Here is a 15841-nt window from a genome sequence, read left to right on the forward strand (position 1 = left end):
ACCTGGGGCAGGTTTTATCCAGCAGTGCTGACTTCACTCCTAACATCTTTCACATTATCCCCAGTATCTTTATCTCTGTAAAGGACATCTAAAAAGCAGCCACATCCTGACAGTCATGCTGCTTTAAACTTTACTGCTCTAGTTAGAGGTGTAATGTGGGGAGAGCTTAAAGAGATATAACTGGACAGGTCTGTTTTAATTGTTCCCACCAGACCTGTGCTCCGTGACCTTGGACATCTACAGAGCCATAAATATGAGCTTTGATTGCTGTTCCCATAGTGACTGGCAGGAGGAACACAGTGGAGGCTGGACTAGGATCGCTTCAAGCAGGCAAGCAGCAACTGGAAATCATTAAGTTCAGAGGCTCTGGGGACACTAATGTCACTGCAGGCCAGCCAACCTGGAAGATAAACATTGCTGGGCACTGCGAAAATGATTTTTCTATTTGCTTTCCACTGAGAGAGTGAACTAGGCTACACTTTAGGCACTAGGCTTGGCAAATGAGACCGTGAGCTCTTCTGAGGCAATTTTACCAGTCCCTTCTGCTGCTGGAGACATCAGAGTTACCAGTGGGGCCTGTCAGGCTTGTGTTAGAGCACTGACTGCTGAGAACAGCAGCCTGAGCAGAACAGTGCTCAGAGCAGGCACGGCTGCTCCGTGGGGAATGTTTTCCACCACAGGAGAGGCTGAACCATGCAAAGCTGCAGGGCAGCAGGACTGTGCCAAAGCCAGTGTGGGTATTTCTGCAGCGTTCTGCATTGTGCACTGAGGGCTGTCAGGGAGTTTGGTGTGGAAAGGGGACACCTCTGGCATCCCCTTCCACATGGATTCAGGGAGAGGAACACAGACTGCCCTGCAGCTGCCTCACCCAGCACACAAACACAACTCCAACAGCTCTAAACTCCCCTACTTCAATATAAGAAATAGCAGAGTTTCAGGAGAAGCACAGACACGTGCTAGTGGCCTGAGTACGTATAAAAGCAGCTCAGGAATATTTCTGTTGCCCGAGGGCAGAGCAGGAAAGGCTGAGCTGTGCTAATGGCAGTGTCTGAGGGGCTTGCTCAGCAGCACAAGTGTTGGGCACTGCCTGTCCACCCTCACAGCTTCCTCAACTCCAACCAGGGCCCCACACATCACAGGAAAAGGGAAATTACACAGGGGCAAATCCAGCATCACCAACAGATCCCTCCCTCAAACTTATAACCCTCACAAATACAACAGCTTCAGCCTCTCTGTGAGTATATTCAGGTTTGGAATGGAAAATACCTCTCCTGCCATCTAAGATAAATCAGTAATTACTCAGAAGGGAAACAACTCTACCCATCCATACACTTTGTACACTCTCCAAACTCTCCAATTTACATATTTAAACTCTTCTGAGTTTGGCATCACGTCAACTTTAATGCCAACAGAAGACAGCTAAGCCCATAAAGCAACAAGTCCAAGGCATCGCTTCTCCTGTGCTACACACAGCACTCACACATATTTGCATTGATCTGTTAAAAAGCAGGGTAATGCTGACATGTTTTGAAGCCAAGATTACATGTTTTTTTATGAGAAGTTTGGTGGCATGCCACAGGGAGACACTGCACTATTCTCATGGGATAATTGATCATCCCAGTCTCTTCTCCATGCCTCAGCCTTTCACTGAAAGTAGATCCAATCATTTTTCAAGCCGCTGAGTCAGATTTGCAAACTCTGCACATTTTTATACTGACCACAAGCACTTAAAGCATCAGCTATTTTATTTTTTCTTCATTTGGTTCCTCTATTTTTCCTTTTCTAGTTTGTAGAAAATGCCAGAATTGTCCAATTCTTTTTTTAAAAATGACCAGCTTGTGGCCCCTTGATAATTTATACAGCACAGACAATCCTACTTGGAAAAATCAAGGATTAAAAATACTAATCTCCCAGGTGCTCAAACATCTTCAGTTACTTTTTGAAATAAAGACTAATAATAATTATTGCCCCCTCTGCTTTACTGTTAATCCATCTCTCAGAAAGTGTACTTCTTGAACTGTAGAAAATGACACTTTTAAGAAGAATTTTGCATTTTTCTGACTGCAGCAAACCATATGGAGAGTGGCTGACGGGTCCTGATGGATAACAAACACACCAGCAGCTTCCCAGAATACTTATCTCTGAAAAGAAGGGAGCTCTGCAGCAGTGGCTTGGATAGCTCCATAAATCAATGCCACACCATTAATTTGTGACAGATACTAAAAAATTAAGGGATAGTCAATTTTAAGTATTGGTCCTGCGTAAGTCTTGCAGTTGTTCTTTCAGGAGAGCCATAATCTCCATTTGAGAAGCAAGAGAACCATTATAGTGGTCCTGCTGAAATTCCAGCCTGGCTTTTGAAGGCTGATTTTGTTTTTCATTGCTTTCAAAGTGCAGCCAGATGTTGCTTTTGTTTATATTAAGCTTTGTTTTTTCCCCCCTGGAAATTCAAACCAAACCCAGCAATTATTTTGCTGTAGAATTGTTTATTGTAGGAGAATCCCACTGGCAGGTTGGCCTGGAACCTCCCACAGCCCAGCCAGACACTGAGGGAATTGTGCTTTGCTTCACTGGGAACTGGCATCCAGCTGGAGGAGAGCTTCCTGCAAAGAGATGGTGATGAAACCAACACTCTCTTTGGTATTGCATGGACATTTTGACAGACTGTGTGAGTCACAGAAACACTTTTCATGTGTCTCTGAGCACCTCTGCAGAGTTCCCATCTCCCTGGCAGAGATTCCCCTTTCAAGTCACATCAGCTCACAAGGTATGATGTAACATCATTGAAAATGTGCATGTGTTTATTAGAGGTTACAGCATAAAATATGCAGGCACCTTCAAATATATTTCAGACTGTGACAGCAAGCAGAGTGACTGAATATATGTCAGAGGTTTATGATGAACTCTGAAGTGTCTTCATTTAAAAGGCAGCATCCTTTTTTTACAGGCAGCCTTTATTGTTTGATTTATTCTTTCTATCTGTAACTAACCTCTAGACTCATAGATTTAGGCTCCTGGTGTGATGTTGTTTGAATGCCATGCACCTCAGAGCTCTGCAAAATGTTCTGACAAATTCATTGCTTGGTCCTCTCAGTGTTCAGCACAATGCCAAGGGATGGAGAGATTAAATGGTGCCCTGCTGCTCAACTGAGAACCGATAAAATCAACATATTTAGTGGGTGTTATAGAAAATTTGTCACATGCTAAGCAGGGAAGAACAGGAAAGGAACTAGGAGAGATTTAGTGGTCCATTTTCCATCTCTTTAGCATTATTCCCCCTGATATTTTCAGTAAGACTTTGTTGGGTTTTTTGGCAAAGGATTAAGCAGTGGTGGAGATGAGGAACTGAGCCTAAGTAAACATCCAAATATTCTCTTCTTGCTAGAATCCATTTGATCCCATATAGACAAAACTGAGCATTTATGGAATTTTGCAGGGCACAGATGGGCCAAGGCCCAGGCTAAGGCAGCTTCCAGGTCCCAGGGCTGAATTCAGGACCTGGCTTGTTTCCAGATGTGCTGTTCTTGTTTCCAGATGTGCAGTTCCTGCAGGAACACATGCAGTGTGACTGCACACACACATTTTCTATCATACCTTTTGCATCATTAAAGAGAGAATTTAATTTCAGGAACTTTAGGAAGCAATAATAATCTTTAACCTCTGGCATTGCAGGAGGAGGTACTGCATATTTCCTATCAAAATGAACAGCTTTAATAACCTTCCATTAATGTCCATTTATATTGAAGTGAAATATACAGAACTGACCACGGGACACAACTGCTGTGTAGGGCCATCATTACCTTGTGACTTCATGGGAACTTTGAATAAAGACAAGGCTCTGCCTGCAGAATTCAGCTTATTATTAGTAACACCAACACCAAAAGGGTTACCCCACACTGCCAAAGTTTCTGTAGTTCAAAAAGCTTTAGGGAATTAACCCAGTGCTTGCAGTAGGATTTGCACCCACGGTTTGGATCTGGAGAGGAGCAGAGATGAATTGCCCAAATCTCCTGGCCCTGTACAGTTGGGAATGGCTTTTTCCACTGTGCTTCGAGCACAGATCCTCCTGCTCCATGGGAACAAGAACTGATTATCTGGTACTCAGAGGTTTGGAGGTTTTAGAAAGAAGCAAACAGCAATTAGGAAGGACTTCATTTTTGTACCCTAAAAGGCTCTGTCAGAAATGTCATTTGTAATTAATTAGAAGTGTATAAACCAGAAAAGATCCTGTTAAAGTCAGTTTTTAACCCAGGGCATTCTGAGTTTCAATCTCTGGCTGAAAGCTCAAGACTTTTTCACAAGTTCCTGTGTGCTTTCTGGGTGATCCTTCTGGCAGCATTTAAGTTTCCAAAATTGGTTTATAAAAAAGCTACCCTCTTTAGACAGAGCTCCTCAGCTGATTCTTGTAAGATATCCTGTTTTTCTAAAGAGATTTTTATTGCAATATGAATTTATTACAAACCATTTCACATGCACACATTTTCAATCATACCTTTTGGGTCATAAGAGAGAGAATTTAATTTCAGAAACCTTAGGAAGCAATAATAATCTTTAACCTCTGGCATTGCAGGAGAAGATACTGCATATTTTCTATCAAAATAGACAGCTTTAATAACGTTCCATTAATATCCATTTCTATTTATTACTCCTTCATTAAAGTTAAGACAGCAAATCCTTAATAAAAAAACCCTAAACTGACATTTAACTTTACTTCTTTCTCTGTCTTTTAAAATGTCAATAACTTAAGGAAGTGGACAGGACACAACATATTTTTATCACTGCCACACACTTCAGCACTAGCAGTGTAAACATTTTGTGTCTTGCTTTTTGCCCTTATTATATCAAATATAAGCAGATTTTCTCCGAGTTCACTGGCAGGGAACATCTCCTTAGAGCAGCACATCCCCTCATTATCCAGCCCTATCAGCTGTTCTCCAGCTCACCAGGAGACCATTTCCTCTCTGCTTTACAACCTCTTTTATGATCCTTGATGGCCTAAGTTTGGGGTTTTGCAGTTTACTTTCTTGCTTGATTCCCTGTGCCACTTTATAACGTCCTCAGCCAGCCTTCCTTAATGACATGAAGCCAGGCAAGAAGGCAGAGGATGTGGTTTCCTTTTTGTTTTGCAAAAGGCAGGAGATAACTCATGAACCGAGGTCAACAACACGAGAAACAGAGAGTTTCCAGGGCAAAGCTCCTCTCCTTCTGCACCTATTGCCCCAACCCTGGGGTTTTTGCTCCTCCTCTCTGCAGAACTGAACAGTATTTCTGGTTTTTTTCAGGCTCTCCTGAGGCCATTCATCTGCTTTTTGACTATTTCTGGGGTGCAATCCCATTCCTGCTTCCTCATCTCCCACATGGCCCTGAAGCCCCACGGCATCATGTGGAACTAAAGCTTTTAAGGTTTTTTTTAAGGCTTCTTCTATCCAAGGATGTTCTTGTGCAGCTGAAGTGAAACAGGGAATTATTTTCCTTGCCAGCAAGGCTGTGTGTGAATTGGGGTGTGTATTTACAGCTCTGGGACAGATGAAATGGTGGCTGCCACTTTGCCTTTCAAACCAGTGCTCCACCTTTAACACGGTGCTGTCACAAGTCTGGTCCCAAAAATGTTCCTTTTTTACAGTGAGTCACTCCAACACCAATTCAGCTGGGAAGCAGAGCAGGGACTGCCAGCCTCAGAGTCGTCAGCAGAACCTGGAAATGAGGCTGTGAAATCCGTGGGCTCTCAGCTTTCCTAAAGTGGAGATGAGGAAGAGAAGCCACCTGCCAGCACCAAGGAACTTCTGCATCTCCATTTCCTCCCTTCACAGGACACGAGTGGGCACAAGGTCCAAGATGGGTCACCAACCTCCCCCAGACAACACTGCTGGAAGGGCAGGGCAGCCCAGAGCTGATGCTCACACACTGAGAATGGATTTTTATCATTCCAGATGAAGTAGAGAGCAGGGGAGCTACTGTGGACTGTGCAGAGGTCTGCAAAGAATGACCAGGTTTGGCTGCTGGTCAGTTTTAGGAAGGGATTCTCCTGAGCCACATGCTGGTTCCAAACATCACTCCAGAGCTGGGAGTGACACTCCTTCAGTGTGAACTCAGCAATGCAATTTGGCCAGAAATTATTACAATTCAAAACAGCCAGAGGTGCCCCAATAACCCAGGGTTATGATAAATCCATACTGCAGAATATACAAGAGAAGCAGAGTAGAGGCAGTCACAGCACATGAAAAAGATAAAATCAATTCATGATGAAAGGATGTAGCTACTCCTGTTTGGCCTAAAGAAAGCAACTCTATTCCACATGAAACAAATTCAGAAAAAAGATTCTGTAGGCACAGTGAATATTTGTGATTTCTCTTAATAAATACATACAAAATACTGCTTTCAAAAGGAAGGATCCCACTGCAGTTGTGGAAACATACTTCTCCTCTCTTTAATAAGGTTATGCAGCAGCTATTGATTCCTGACTACAGCCTAAAGTACAATTAGTGTATTTGTAAAAATGTCCTTTTTATTCACAGGGGACTTCTGTAGCTCCAAGTACCTCACTCAAACTAATAAACATCATTGCTGTGACCCAGGCAAACCCTCAGGCACCAGCAAAGGGCAGCAGGAAACAAAACCCTGAGGAGCTCCTCACTTGGGCAGTGAAGTGTCTGAACTGTCCTTCCCTATTCTGTCCCAGGTTAATGAGAAGCCTGTGTTAAATGCCTCATTTTCAGGAAGCTGCTTCTGGACTGCTGCAGTTCAGGAGGTGAAATCCCAGCTGTGGTTCCTGTGCTGGGCTCAGCACAGTGGGAACGGGGAGCTCTGCCTGCCAGACAGCTCCCAGGCTCCCAGGTGAAGCCTTAGCAGGGAGATATTCCTTCTTAAAAGCAGGTACTGACTGCTGAATAAGGCAAAGATTTTTATTTTGCGTGCTTTGCTCTTCACTTGGGGTTTTAGAAATATGTGATGCACAGCTGGAGAGACGTATGAAGGGATAGAGAGAAATATTAAAGAAAACCATGTATTTTTCTACCCAAAAGCAAACAGGGTGCTCAGTGGATTACATTCCTCTCATTTCTTTAAGATAAGAACAGTGTTCAAAGGAAAATCTCCTTCTCTTCTGAGCTATTCAGTCATTTTGAATACGATTACATCCTAAATATCAGAGTATTTGCAAAGGATTGGGATCACAGTGATAGGTGGGTAAGGTGCTTTCCTTGCCAACATTCTATTTACTTCTGTATTTCATGCTCAATATCCTTGGTACAAATAGCTCTATCTCAAGCACAAATGTTATGATAAAAGAATGGTTTTTGGGCTTTTCACAGAGCATGACAAATGCTATATCCCCAAGCAGCAGCACCAACTGATGCCTGCTGCAGCACCTCCAGCCTGCCCTACGGAACAGCAGCTCCAGCCAGGCTCTGCTGCAAGCAAAACATTGCCCAATTTGCACTGAAAAAAAAACCCAACAGTTTCCTTGCCCATCTTTCTGGGTAGCTGTCTAATGATTGCTTTTAGAGCACTTATGGCTGCAGGTAGTCAATAACCTGCAGACCTTTTTATAGTTGGCACCCCAAAAATGGTCCTTAGAGCCTGTGCCAGGCACTGCTGCCAGGGCACAGCATCACTCCAGAGCATGGCAGTCCTCCTAAACCATTATCAAAATGTAAATGAAAGGCAACATTTTCTATAAACAGCTGCATTCCAGAGGCCAAATGGTACTTTCATCATTTTCTGTAAGACCTTCCAAAAATACCACCTCAGACTAACCTAGCCAACAGATACATCATGTTAGATGTGTCACCACATCCTTTTAATCAGTGTGTAGTCAATATTCTGTATTATATGAATAACTAATTAGTTTCACAACTTATTTCCACAAATGTCATTGCAAAATCTATCTGAGGAATGTCATCTGCACTTGAGAGAAGGACAAGCATTGTAATTAAGTATTAAGCCATCTCACCAGTGTGAGTCTGCTGTGGAGTGTGAAATGGCTATAATTCACATTTTTAAGACCTCGCATTTATTAGCATCTATTTTCTACTCAAGGTTAGCGGTGTGCTGTGCAGAGAGTTAAAAAAAGCCAAACAAGCTCACTTTTTTGTTATTCAAATGGATACATGTGCACATCTGACTGTACAGGTTGGTCACATGGATGGGGTTTCTCTCAAGTCCCAGAGGGTTTCTGGCTCCCACACCTCTGTGAGCAGCACTCGAAGGTCAGATGGATGCTCTGATTATGGAGAAAGTGACATTCTGCTGTTGAAAGCTAATGACAAACCTGGGCACAACGCAGCTAGGCAGGATACAGCTCTTGTACACAGCAGAGGTATTCAATCTGAGATAACAGCCAGCACTGACGATTAATATCTCCCAGGAAAAGACTTTGTTTGTGTTAGGAAACCCCTACAGAATAAATGCAGAGAGAGAATAATGAACCCAGCTGTTGGGGTTTACTCAGGGCCCAGGAAAAGTTAAACTGGTCTCTGTCCGGAGCCATTGCTCCAGTTGCAATTGTGCTGCTTAATTATGTACAGAAGAAGATGAATCTTGAGTATCTTCCCACATCTTTTGCTGAATCAACCAGCAAACAAAAGGGATATTTCCACTGCTCTCTATCCCACAGGCAATGCTGTTTGGTAGCAATTTCCTTTAGAGATCTGCCCTTTCCTTTCCTATTCCCACTCCTGCTCTCTCTTGAAGGGCCACATAACTCTGATGGGACGTGCTGGCTCCTGCAGCACAGGGGACAGGGGAGCCTCTGGGAAGACCCCAGCACACACTGCAGGATGCTTCACCACCAATTCCAGCTGCTTTGCCTCTTGTCCTGAATTTAATTTTTAATTCAGCAATACACTGAGTCCAAAACACCTTCCTGCCAAACCTGCCTTCACCATCCATTAGTCCTTTGTGAAGGGGATCTGCAGGTGGAGAAATGCCATCAGCAGCACTGGGAATGGGGCAGAACCATGATTTATCCAGTTGGGATGAGGGAACAGGGCAGAACCATGATTTATCCAGTTGGGATGAGGGAACAGGGCAGAGCCATGATTTATCCAGCTGGGATAAATCAGCACAGCCCCACTAACACCTCAGCATTTCCCACAGTGTGCCTCCTGAGCAGCTCATTCAGACTGAGAGTTCACCCACTGAAAACAGGGAAGGAAAGGACACCAAGAGCTAAATCCATCCTTCCTGGTGCTGTCTGTGAAAGAGAGGAAGGCCATTAAGAGAAGGTTTGCTGGGGTAAGGAAAAGGAACAACAACAACAACAACCCCCCTCTCCTCCTTTCTGCAAGACAAATACTTCAACAGATTGAAAGCCCCAGCAATCAAATGCTTCCTTAACTCCAACCCTTACATCCAGTGATATAAATATACCTTAACACACACAAGAAGCTGTAGAAAGGCTGCCTTTGCTCTGGGAGGGCTGTGGCTTGTCTTTTGTAAGAGACAAACAGGCAGCAGATTTGAGGGGATGTCAACAGGACAAGATACTAAAGCAAAGTAGCTGCAAAATCAGTGTGAATTCTGCTCTGGGAAAGTCTCTCCAACAGCAGAAGTTTCAGAAAGCCTCAGCTGCCATGGGAAAATTGTTGGTGCATGAGGATCTCTCTCACTTGAAAGCAACTCTCCAAAGACCACTGAAATTAGCTTGAAGTTCAGAAACCAGGAACCTGGTGTCTCCTTTTAGTTGTGCATGAATAGAGTTGTGTTGGCTTTAGTGGAGATGTTCATGTACATCCTGTTCATGTTCAACTTGTCTGAAAGTAACTGAAAATAGTTATATTTGTTACAGTGGGGAAGGTAAAGCTCATCCCAAGGAAAATCTGCTGTCTTTTAAGCTGCTAGGACTACCAAAATTATTGGGATTGCACTGGTATAGCAGGGAAATAAATTGCATCCCTGCTGGTGAAACAATCAGAAAATAACACCAGCACTGGACAAGGGTACAGTGGTCATCTCCCCCTTGCTGACACCTCACAGGAATCCACAAGTGTTCACTGTGAACTAAACAGTGTTTCAGTATCATATATTACTCTTTAAAAATTACTTTCATTTCTCACCAATTGCTTTCTCTTTTATACCATCCATTTTTTGCATTTCCTCTAATTTTTCTCCTCTTAATCATTATTAATGTAATTGGTTTTAGACAGAAATATTATTTGTGTTCCTACTTATCTATGGTGGCTTGTGAAACACAGCTGAGAGAAACCTTAACTCAGTAAGAATTCCTGTTTTTCAAAATGAGTATTGTTACGTTAGCTCAGCACTATATTTAAATTGTTTTTTGTTACAATAGGTCTCCCTTGGACTATTTGGATAGTTCAGTACGTGGTAAGGTAGAATTGCACTAATAAAATCAAGCAGCAAGCACATTTCATCTGCCATTTCATGCTTTTGGTGCTTCATAATTAACTTTAGCCAAAAAATTACCCCTTTAAGCCCAAGGGATTAATTCTCCCTTAACTATATTTGTGCATTATAGAAAAAAAAAAACAGTCATCCCTTGCCTTCCTGGCCTTGGATGAGTGATTTGCTGCATTTTCAACTCACAGTATCTGTGGATGAATTCCAGGTGTGTGCTTGCCCCTCATGGAGTGAATTTCATGCTGTCTGACTTCTTTTTATTTAACTCTGGAACAGAAATACCCTAGTGCAGGTTTCCAAGCTGCAGCACGACCTGGACATTGTTTTTAAGGCAGCTCTGCTCCAAGCCCACAGCATCCCCAGCTTCCAGCACTTGGCACTCTAACAGCACCCTCCTGATACTTTTTTTTTATATTTCATCACCCACCTTTTAATCCCCTCCCCTCAAACTATTTCCTCCTTCCTTATTCAGTGGCTAGTCCAGCCTTTATCCCTCACCTCTGAAGAGTGCTGATCTGGTGTTTGATGGACAATTCCTGTTAGCATCTCTGGCGTGTATTTGTTTTCTGGAAGAATGTAAATAGAAAAAGGCAGCTGATTCCTGCCAATGTCAAGGAGAGGTTCTCAAGGCAGGTTCTTGACAAGCTGCTTGGGTGCCACTCAAATAATCCAGTGAGAAAAGGTCATATTGAATTCAACTTTTATACAGAAGCAATCACATTACCATATGTCAAAGGCACCAACCTGCTTTAAAAAGCATCAATGCAGATGAGTACAAATATTTCAACGTCCAAACAAATCTCCCAAGTCCTCCCCCTAAACTATTTTGGGATGATAACAGATGGCAATGAAAAACATCCTAAGTATTTGAAAATAATTTGGATTTGTTTGCTTTCCTTTTTACAGGTTTTGACCAGTTTAGAACCCAACAAACAACAACAAATACATTCAGGAGTCTAAAATTACTTTAAATACATAGAACTATGAAAAAGTTCACAAAAGTAAATCAAATAATTTGTCGACCATCTCTAGTTTTTAGGACACTATTAAGGAATATTCTAGAGCCCAGGTAGGAAACATGCCCTGTTAATTACACCCTGCATTAAACAAGACATTAATGAGCTCTGGCATCCCCACCACAGTGGACACTGAGCAGGAATGTTTTAGACACGTGAGTCTGTCTGCAGCAAAGTCCAGAGCTGCCTCAAACAAGCACAAAACCAATTCCTGGAGCCTCAAGATGGGCTTAGCATGTTAGGAAAAGGCTGTGCACATATTCCCACTGGGATTCTCTCCTTCTAAACCACTGCAAAAGTGTTTTAGAAAGGATCCTGAGCAGAGGCTCAGCAGGATGATGAGCACCTTAGGGAGCATCTGAATTACCAATACAGCTGAATGATGAAGAGCATTCCTCAGCCAAATGCACAGAAAGTCTGTCCAGAACAAGTGTCCTGTCACCTGCAGCGTGTCAGCTGTGGTGACACACGGGGGTGGCTGAAGGCCTTGGGGAGAAGGGAGGAGAAGCAGGAGCAGAGAGGAGCGGCACATCCTGCCAGGGAGTCAGTCTGTCTGTCCGGGAGAGGAGGAAAGGAAAGAAGGACATCCAGGTGTCCTGACTCCCAGGTGGGACAGGAGCAGCTGGTCTCCTCTCCTTGTGACAGCAAATCGCTGCCACCTCATTCTGAAATCTAACAAAAGGAGCGGGCACTGACAAGAGCAAAGGGAGGAATCACCAATGGATCACAATCTTTGCTTTAGGATGAAGATGGAGGCTGGTGGTGCCTGGGGGCACCTGCAGCAGCTGAATGTGCACTTTCCACCTGAGAGCTTCAGCCTAAGCACTATTTATTGCAGAAAAAAAGTCTTTTAGAGGCAAGCCAACTACTGAGTGTGTGATTTCTCTGCTGCTTTCCCAGCGATGTGTGACAGCTCGGGGCCCATCTCCTCCAGCCCCATTTCACTGCAGCATCTTTGTAAAGAGGCAAAAAGGACACCTTATGCACACACACTGCTATCAAAACAGGAAGGAACCAAAAAATCTCCCCTCAGGGTAAGATTATTTTCACTATTAACTCTGCACTGCCCCCAAAAGGCACAGTTTTACCTAAGAAACAGCCAGTGATCCAACATGCAGAGAGAGATGGATGGATCCTGGTTTGGGGAGCAGTAGAGCATTTGTTCTTGGAAAACCTTCCCTTCCCTAAACACTGCCACCACTGGCTCTTCTCAGGATGCTGTAAAAACGTTTATTTTTGCTAAGATAAATTTGTCAGAAGAGCACAAAATATTTTAGGACTTTGTGGGACTTTTCTTCACCAGGTAAATTCTATTCAATAATTTTCCTTAAAAAAAAAATAATACAGAAACTCTAACAGATTTTACAGGATTTTTTCACCCAGTCCACTATTTCAAAAGGAAATCAGTTACCTAACAGCTCTCCACACAAAACAAGTGAAATAACAACATGAATTTAAAGCAGATTAAATATACTGAATCAATCACTTGCATGGATACTGCCACAAATTAATTTCAGTTTCATTTAGCTTAATTTGCTTTGGAACAGAAGCATAGTCAATCAGGTTAAGGCCCTTTTAATTCACATTTTCCCCCTCCAATACAACATCCTACACTTATTTGGATTCCACTCCCCCTCCCATTTTAGAAAAGTCTTAAATGATCACAAACTTGGACCTAAATCTTTCATCTCTTTTGCACTACTCAAGACCCGGCTTTGTAAATTTTGGAAACGCTATTGGATATTTTAACCATGATCTTGCTTTTTAAAAAAAGTTATTTTTTTATTTTTTAATGAAGATGTCAGTGAACGTGGGCTGGGCCAGAAAGCCTTTGTCACCTGCAGGTCACCTAGAAATCCATTTGCTGATGCCTTTGTCTGCTTGGATTTTCCAGGGAAATGAAGAGCTTTGCCCCACAGCAGCCCCTGGAGCTGCCCTGCCAGCTGCACATTACAGTGAGGAAAGACCACATTTCCTCTTTTTTTTTAAAAAGGAAGCAGACCCAAACTGGGAAAACCACGAGGGAGGGTTAAAGGCACTGTCTGGAGGAAGAGAACAAACTTTCCTAACAAACCCAATCACGCCCCCACTGCTCCCGCTGTCTGACAGGCGATCCCCAGAGTGGGGAATTGGAACAATTAGAGGCTTTCCTGGGGGAAACTGAAAGGTAGAGACAGACCCAAGGGAAGGCAGATGGGATATTCTTCATCTTCCCTGGTGACCTAGCTGGGCCACAACTGTCCCTGGTATCAGAGCAGGGAATCCATGAGAGGAGCCCTCTCTCAGCCCCCTGCATCTGCAGGAAATCTGCAGCGCTCGTGCTCAGCTACAGCTGGCTCAAGATTGCTGCATCCCAGCACTTTCTGGCAAAGGAGAGGTGGCAACCCAAGATTTAAGGACAAAATGTCCTTCTGTGGTGTTTTTTTTTTTTGTGTGTGTGGGTTTTTTGTGGGTTTGTTTTTGTTTGTTTGCTGGTTTTAATATTTCTCTTAATTTTTTTAAGGAGGGATAATTTGAGTATTGAGGTAAACCCTTCCAGCACTCTTGGTCAGAAGATACATTCAGTATCTCAGTGATTCATTCAGTAATTTATTAGGCCATGTGATTATCATCTTTCCAGAGACCAGTCATCCAAGTTAACCTGTAGTGCCACACTTTAAAAAAAATAAATTTAAAAAATAAAATCAATGTAACACCCAGCCTTAGGGTGAGGGCAGAGCTGTGCTGTTTATTCCCCCTGGCACAATGCTGTCAGCAAGTGGCATCCCAGCACTTACACACATGCACAGCTCTGCCCTGTGTAGGTCAGGGAGGGTTTGCAATTCTGCAAGACAGATAATACTGGAGAGCATTATTCTTTTGCCTGCTGCTACTCCCTGTGATCCAGCACAGCCTTCAGTGCCTCCCTGCACACAACCAGGAAAAAATTACTCTATTTTTTTTTCCCCCAGATGCTGAGCCCAGGGTATGCAGAGCACGTTACAGAGCAGAAATGCTGCTCTCATGACCTGTGACTGCCTTTAGTTTGGTCATATCACACGTAAATGCGGCAGGTCCCTTCTCTTCCATGGCATCCTCTCTTGTGATGCCTCCCAAAGAGAATCCCAAGCTCTTTTGCAAAAGCAGAATGATGCCCAGCAGTAAGCACAACTCCAACAAGGCTCCACTGAGTTACCATTAAACCATATTCCAAAGTTTACCTTAGTTCCTTGAAGGGGTCTGCCCTGACATTGGGAGTTTCTATAGATTTAGGGAACACTGTGCCTTCTGCTCCTGAAATCACAAAACAAAACAGAAGACAAATTGTAAACATTATAAGCTGTTATCAGGGGAGTGATTGTCAAATCATACCTAGGTGCACTTTAACCCATTGCCTGACCCCATGCCTTTCTTGCACCTCCCTTCTGTCCCCCAAAAAGCCAGACCTTGTTCATCTGCAATGTGTTGCCTCAATCACATGTGGGATTTGCCTGTAAACTTCAGTTCTGGCTGGAAAAGTAGGTGCTTGCATCCCAACTTGGGGAGAATTTGCTGACCCAACTGATGCAGGGAGCTTGGAAAAGACACCCTCTGCTAACCAGGCATCTAATCCAGCCACATCCCTCATTAAAGAACCTGGATGCATGTCAAGACATTATTTCTTTCTCTGGGCTCTCAGAGATACTCAAGGGAGAAAAGCAATTTTTGACTTGATGCCTACAAACACCTCTCCAGTCAGGCTCTGCTCCTGCCTGGGGGAAAGGAGGGAGGTGCACCCTCATGCAGGGCAGCACGAGCAGACTCTGCTCCAGTCCCAGCCTGGCCACCAGTTTAATGTGTGACCCAGAAATAATATAACTTCTGCTCACCCTTCCTTCTCTGAGACATGGGCAAGCTGCACTGCCCCATTTGCTGACTGGATTTAGAGCTGTGCACTGCTGGGTTCAGCTTCCAACTTCCAGACCACTGCAAACCTCTTCTTGGCCACCTTATAGCCCAGTTGGGCCATTTCAGCCAGCCATCCCTGAAGTGGGTCCATATTTTGTGATCTAACCCTGCTCTCTCTTCTCTAGAAAGATGTTCTCTCCTCGTATCACTGCTGTAGAGCCAAAGCCCTGCTTCCTTCTGGCAACCCTTTCCACTACCTGTTCTCATTTAAAATGTGCATCTAATCTGAAATGGTCTCACTTCATCTTTCAGCCACTGAATCTTCTCAAGTCCTCGTGTGCCAACCTGCCTTGCATGAGGAGACTTTAGTCAGACACCGATGGTGATCTGATCCCCATCTGCTGATTCTCTGAGAAGTTCTGGGCTTTCTAAATCAATCACTGTGAAGCAAATCCTCTGGACTTCTCATTGGTTTTTTTGTTGGTTTTTTTTTTTCTGCTCTTGTTCTACTTTTAAAATACTCTGCTGGAGCCCAGGAGTCCCCAGGTGCTGTCACTGACATTCTGCTGCAGAACATCACGTTCCTGCTCCCACTGAAA

The 15841-nt window shown here is 43.6% G+C and overlaps 1 protein-coding gene across 4 annotated transcripts in view; it reads right to left on the reverse strand.

The window, feature by feature from the left end:
- The window catches only part of SGCD (sarcoglycan delta), a 305900-nt gene that overhangs the window by 24501 nt on the left and 265558 nt on the right, over positions 1 to 15841 (reverse strand). For all 4 annotated transcript variants that reach the window (XM_015642158.3, XM_015642153.3, XM_019008187.2 and 1 more), the window contains one exon: positions 14576 to 14648. In XM_015642158.3, coding sequence (XP_015497644.1) covers positions 14576 to 14648 — 73 coding nt within the window. The remainder of the gene's footprint in view (positions 1 to 14575; positions 14649 to 15841) is intronic.

This window comes from Parus major, chromosome 13, assembly GCF_001522545.3.
Source record: "Parus major isolate Abel chromosome 13, Parus_major1.1, whole genome shotgun sequence".
NCBI classification, from domain to species: Eukaryota; Metazoa; Chordata; class Aves; order Passeriformes; family Paridae; genus Parus; species Parus major.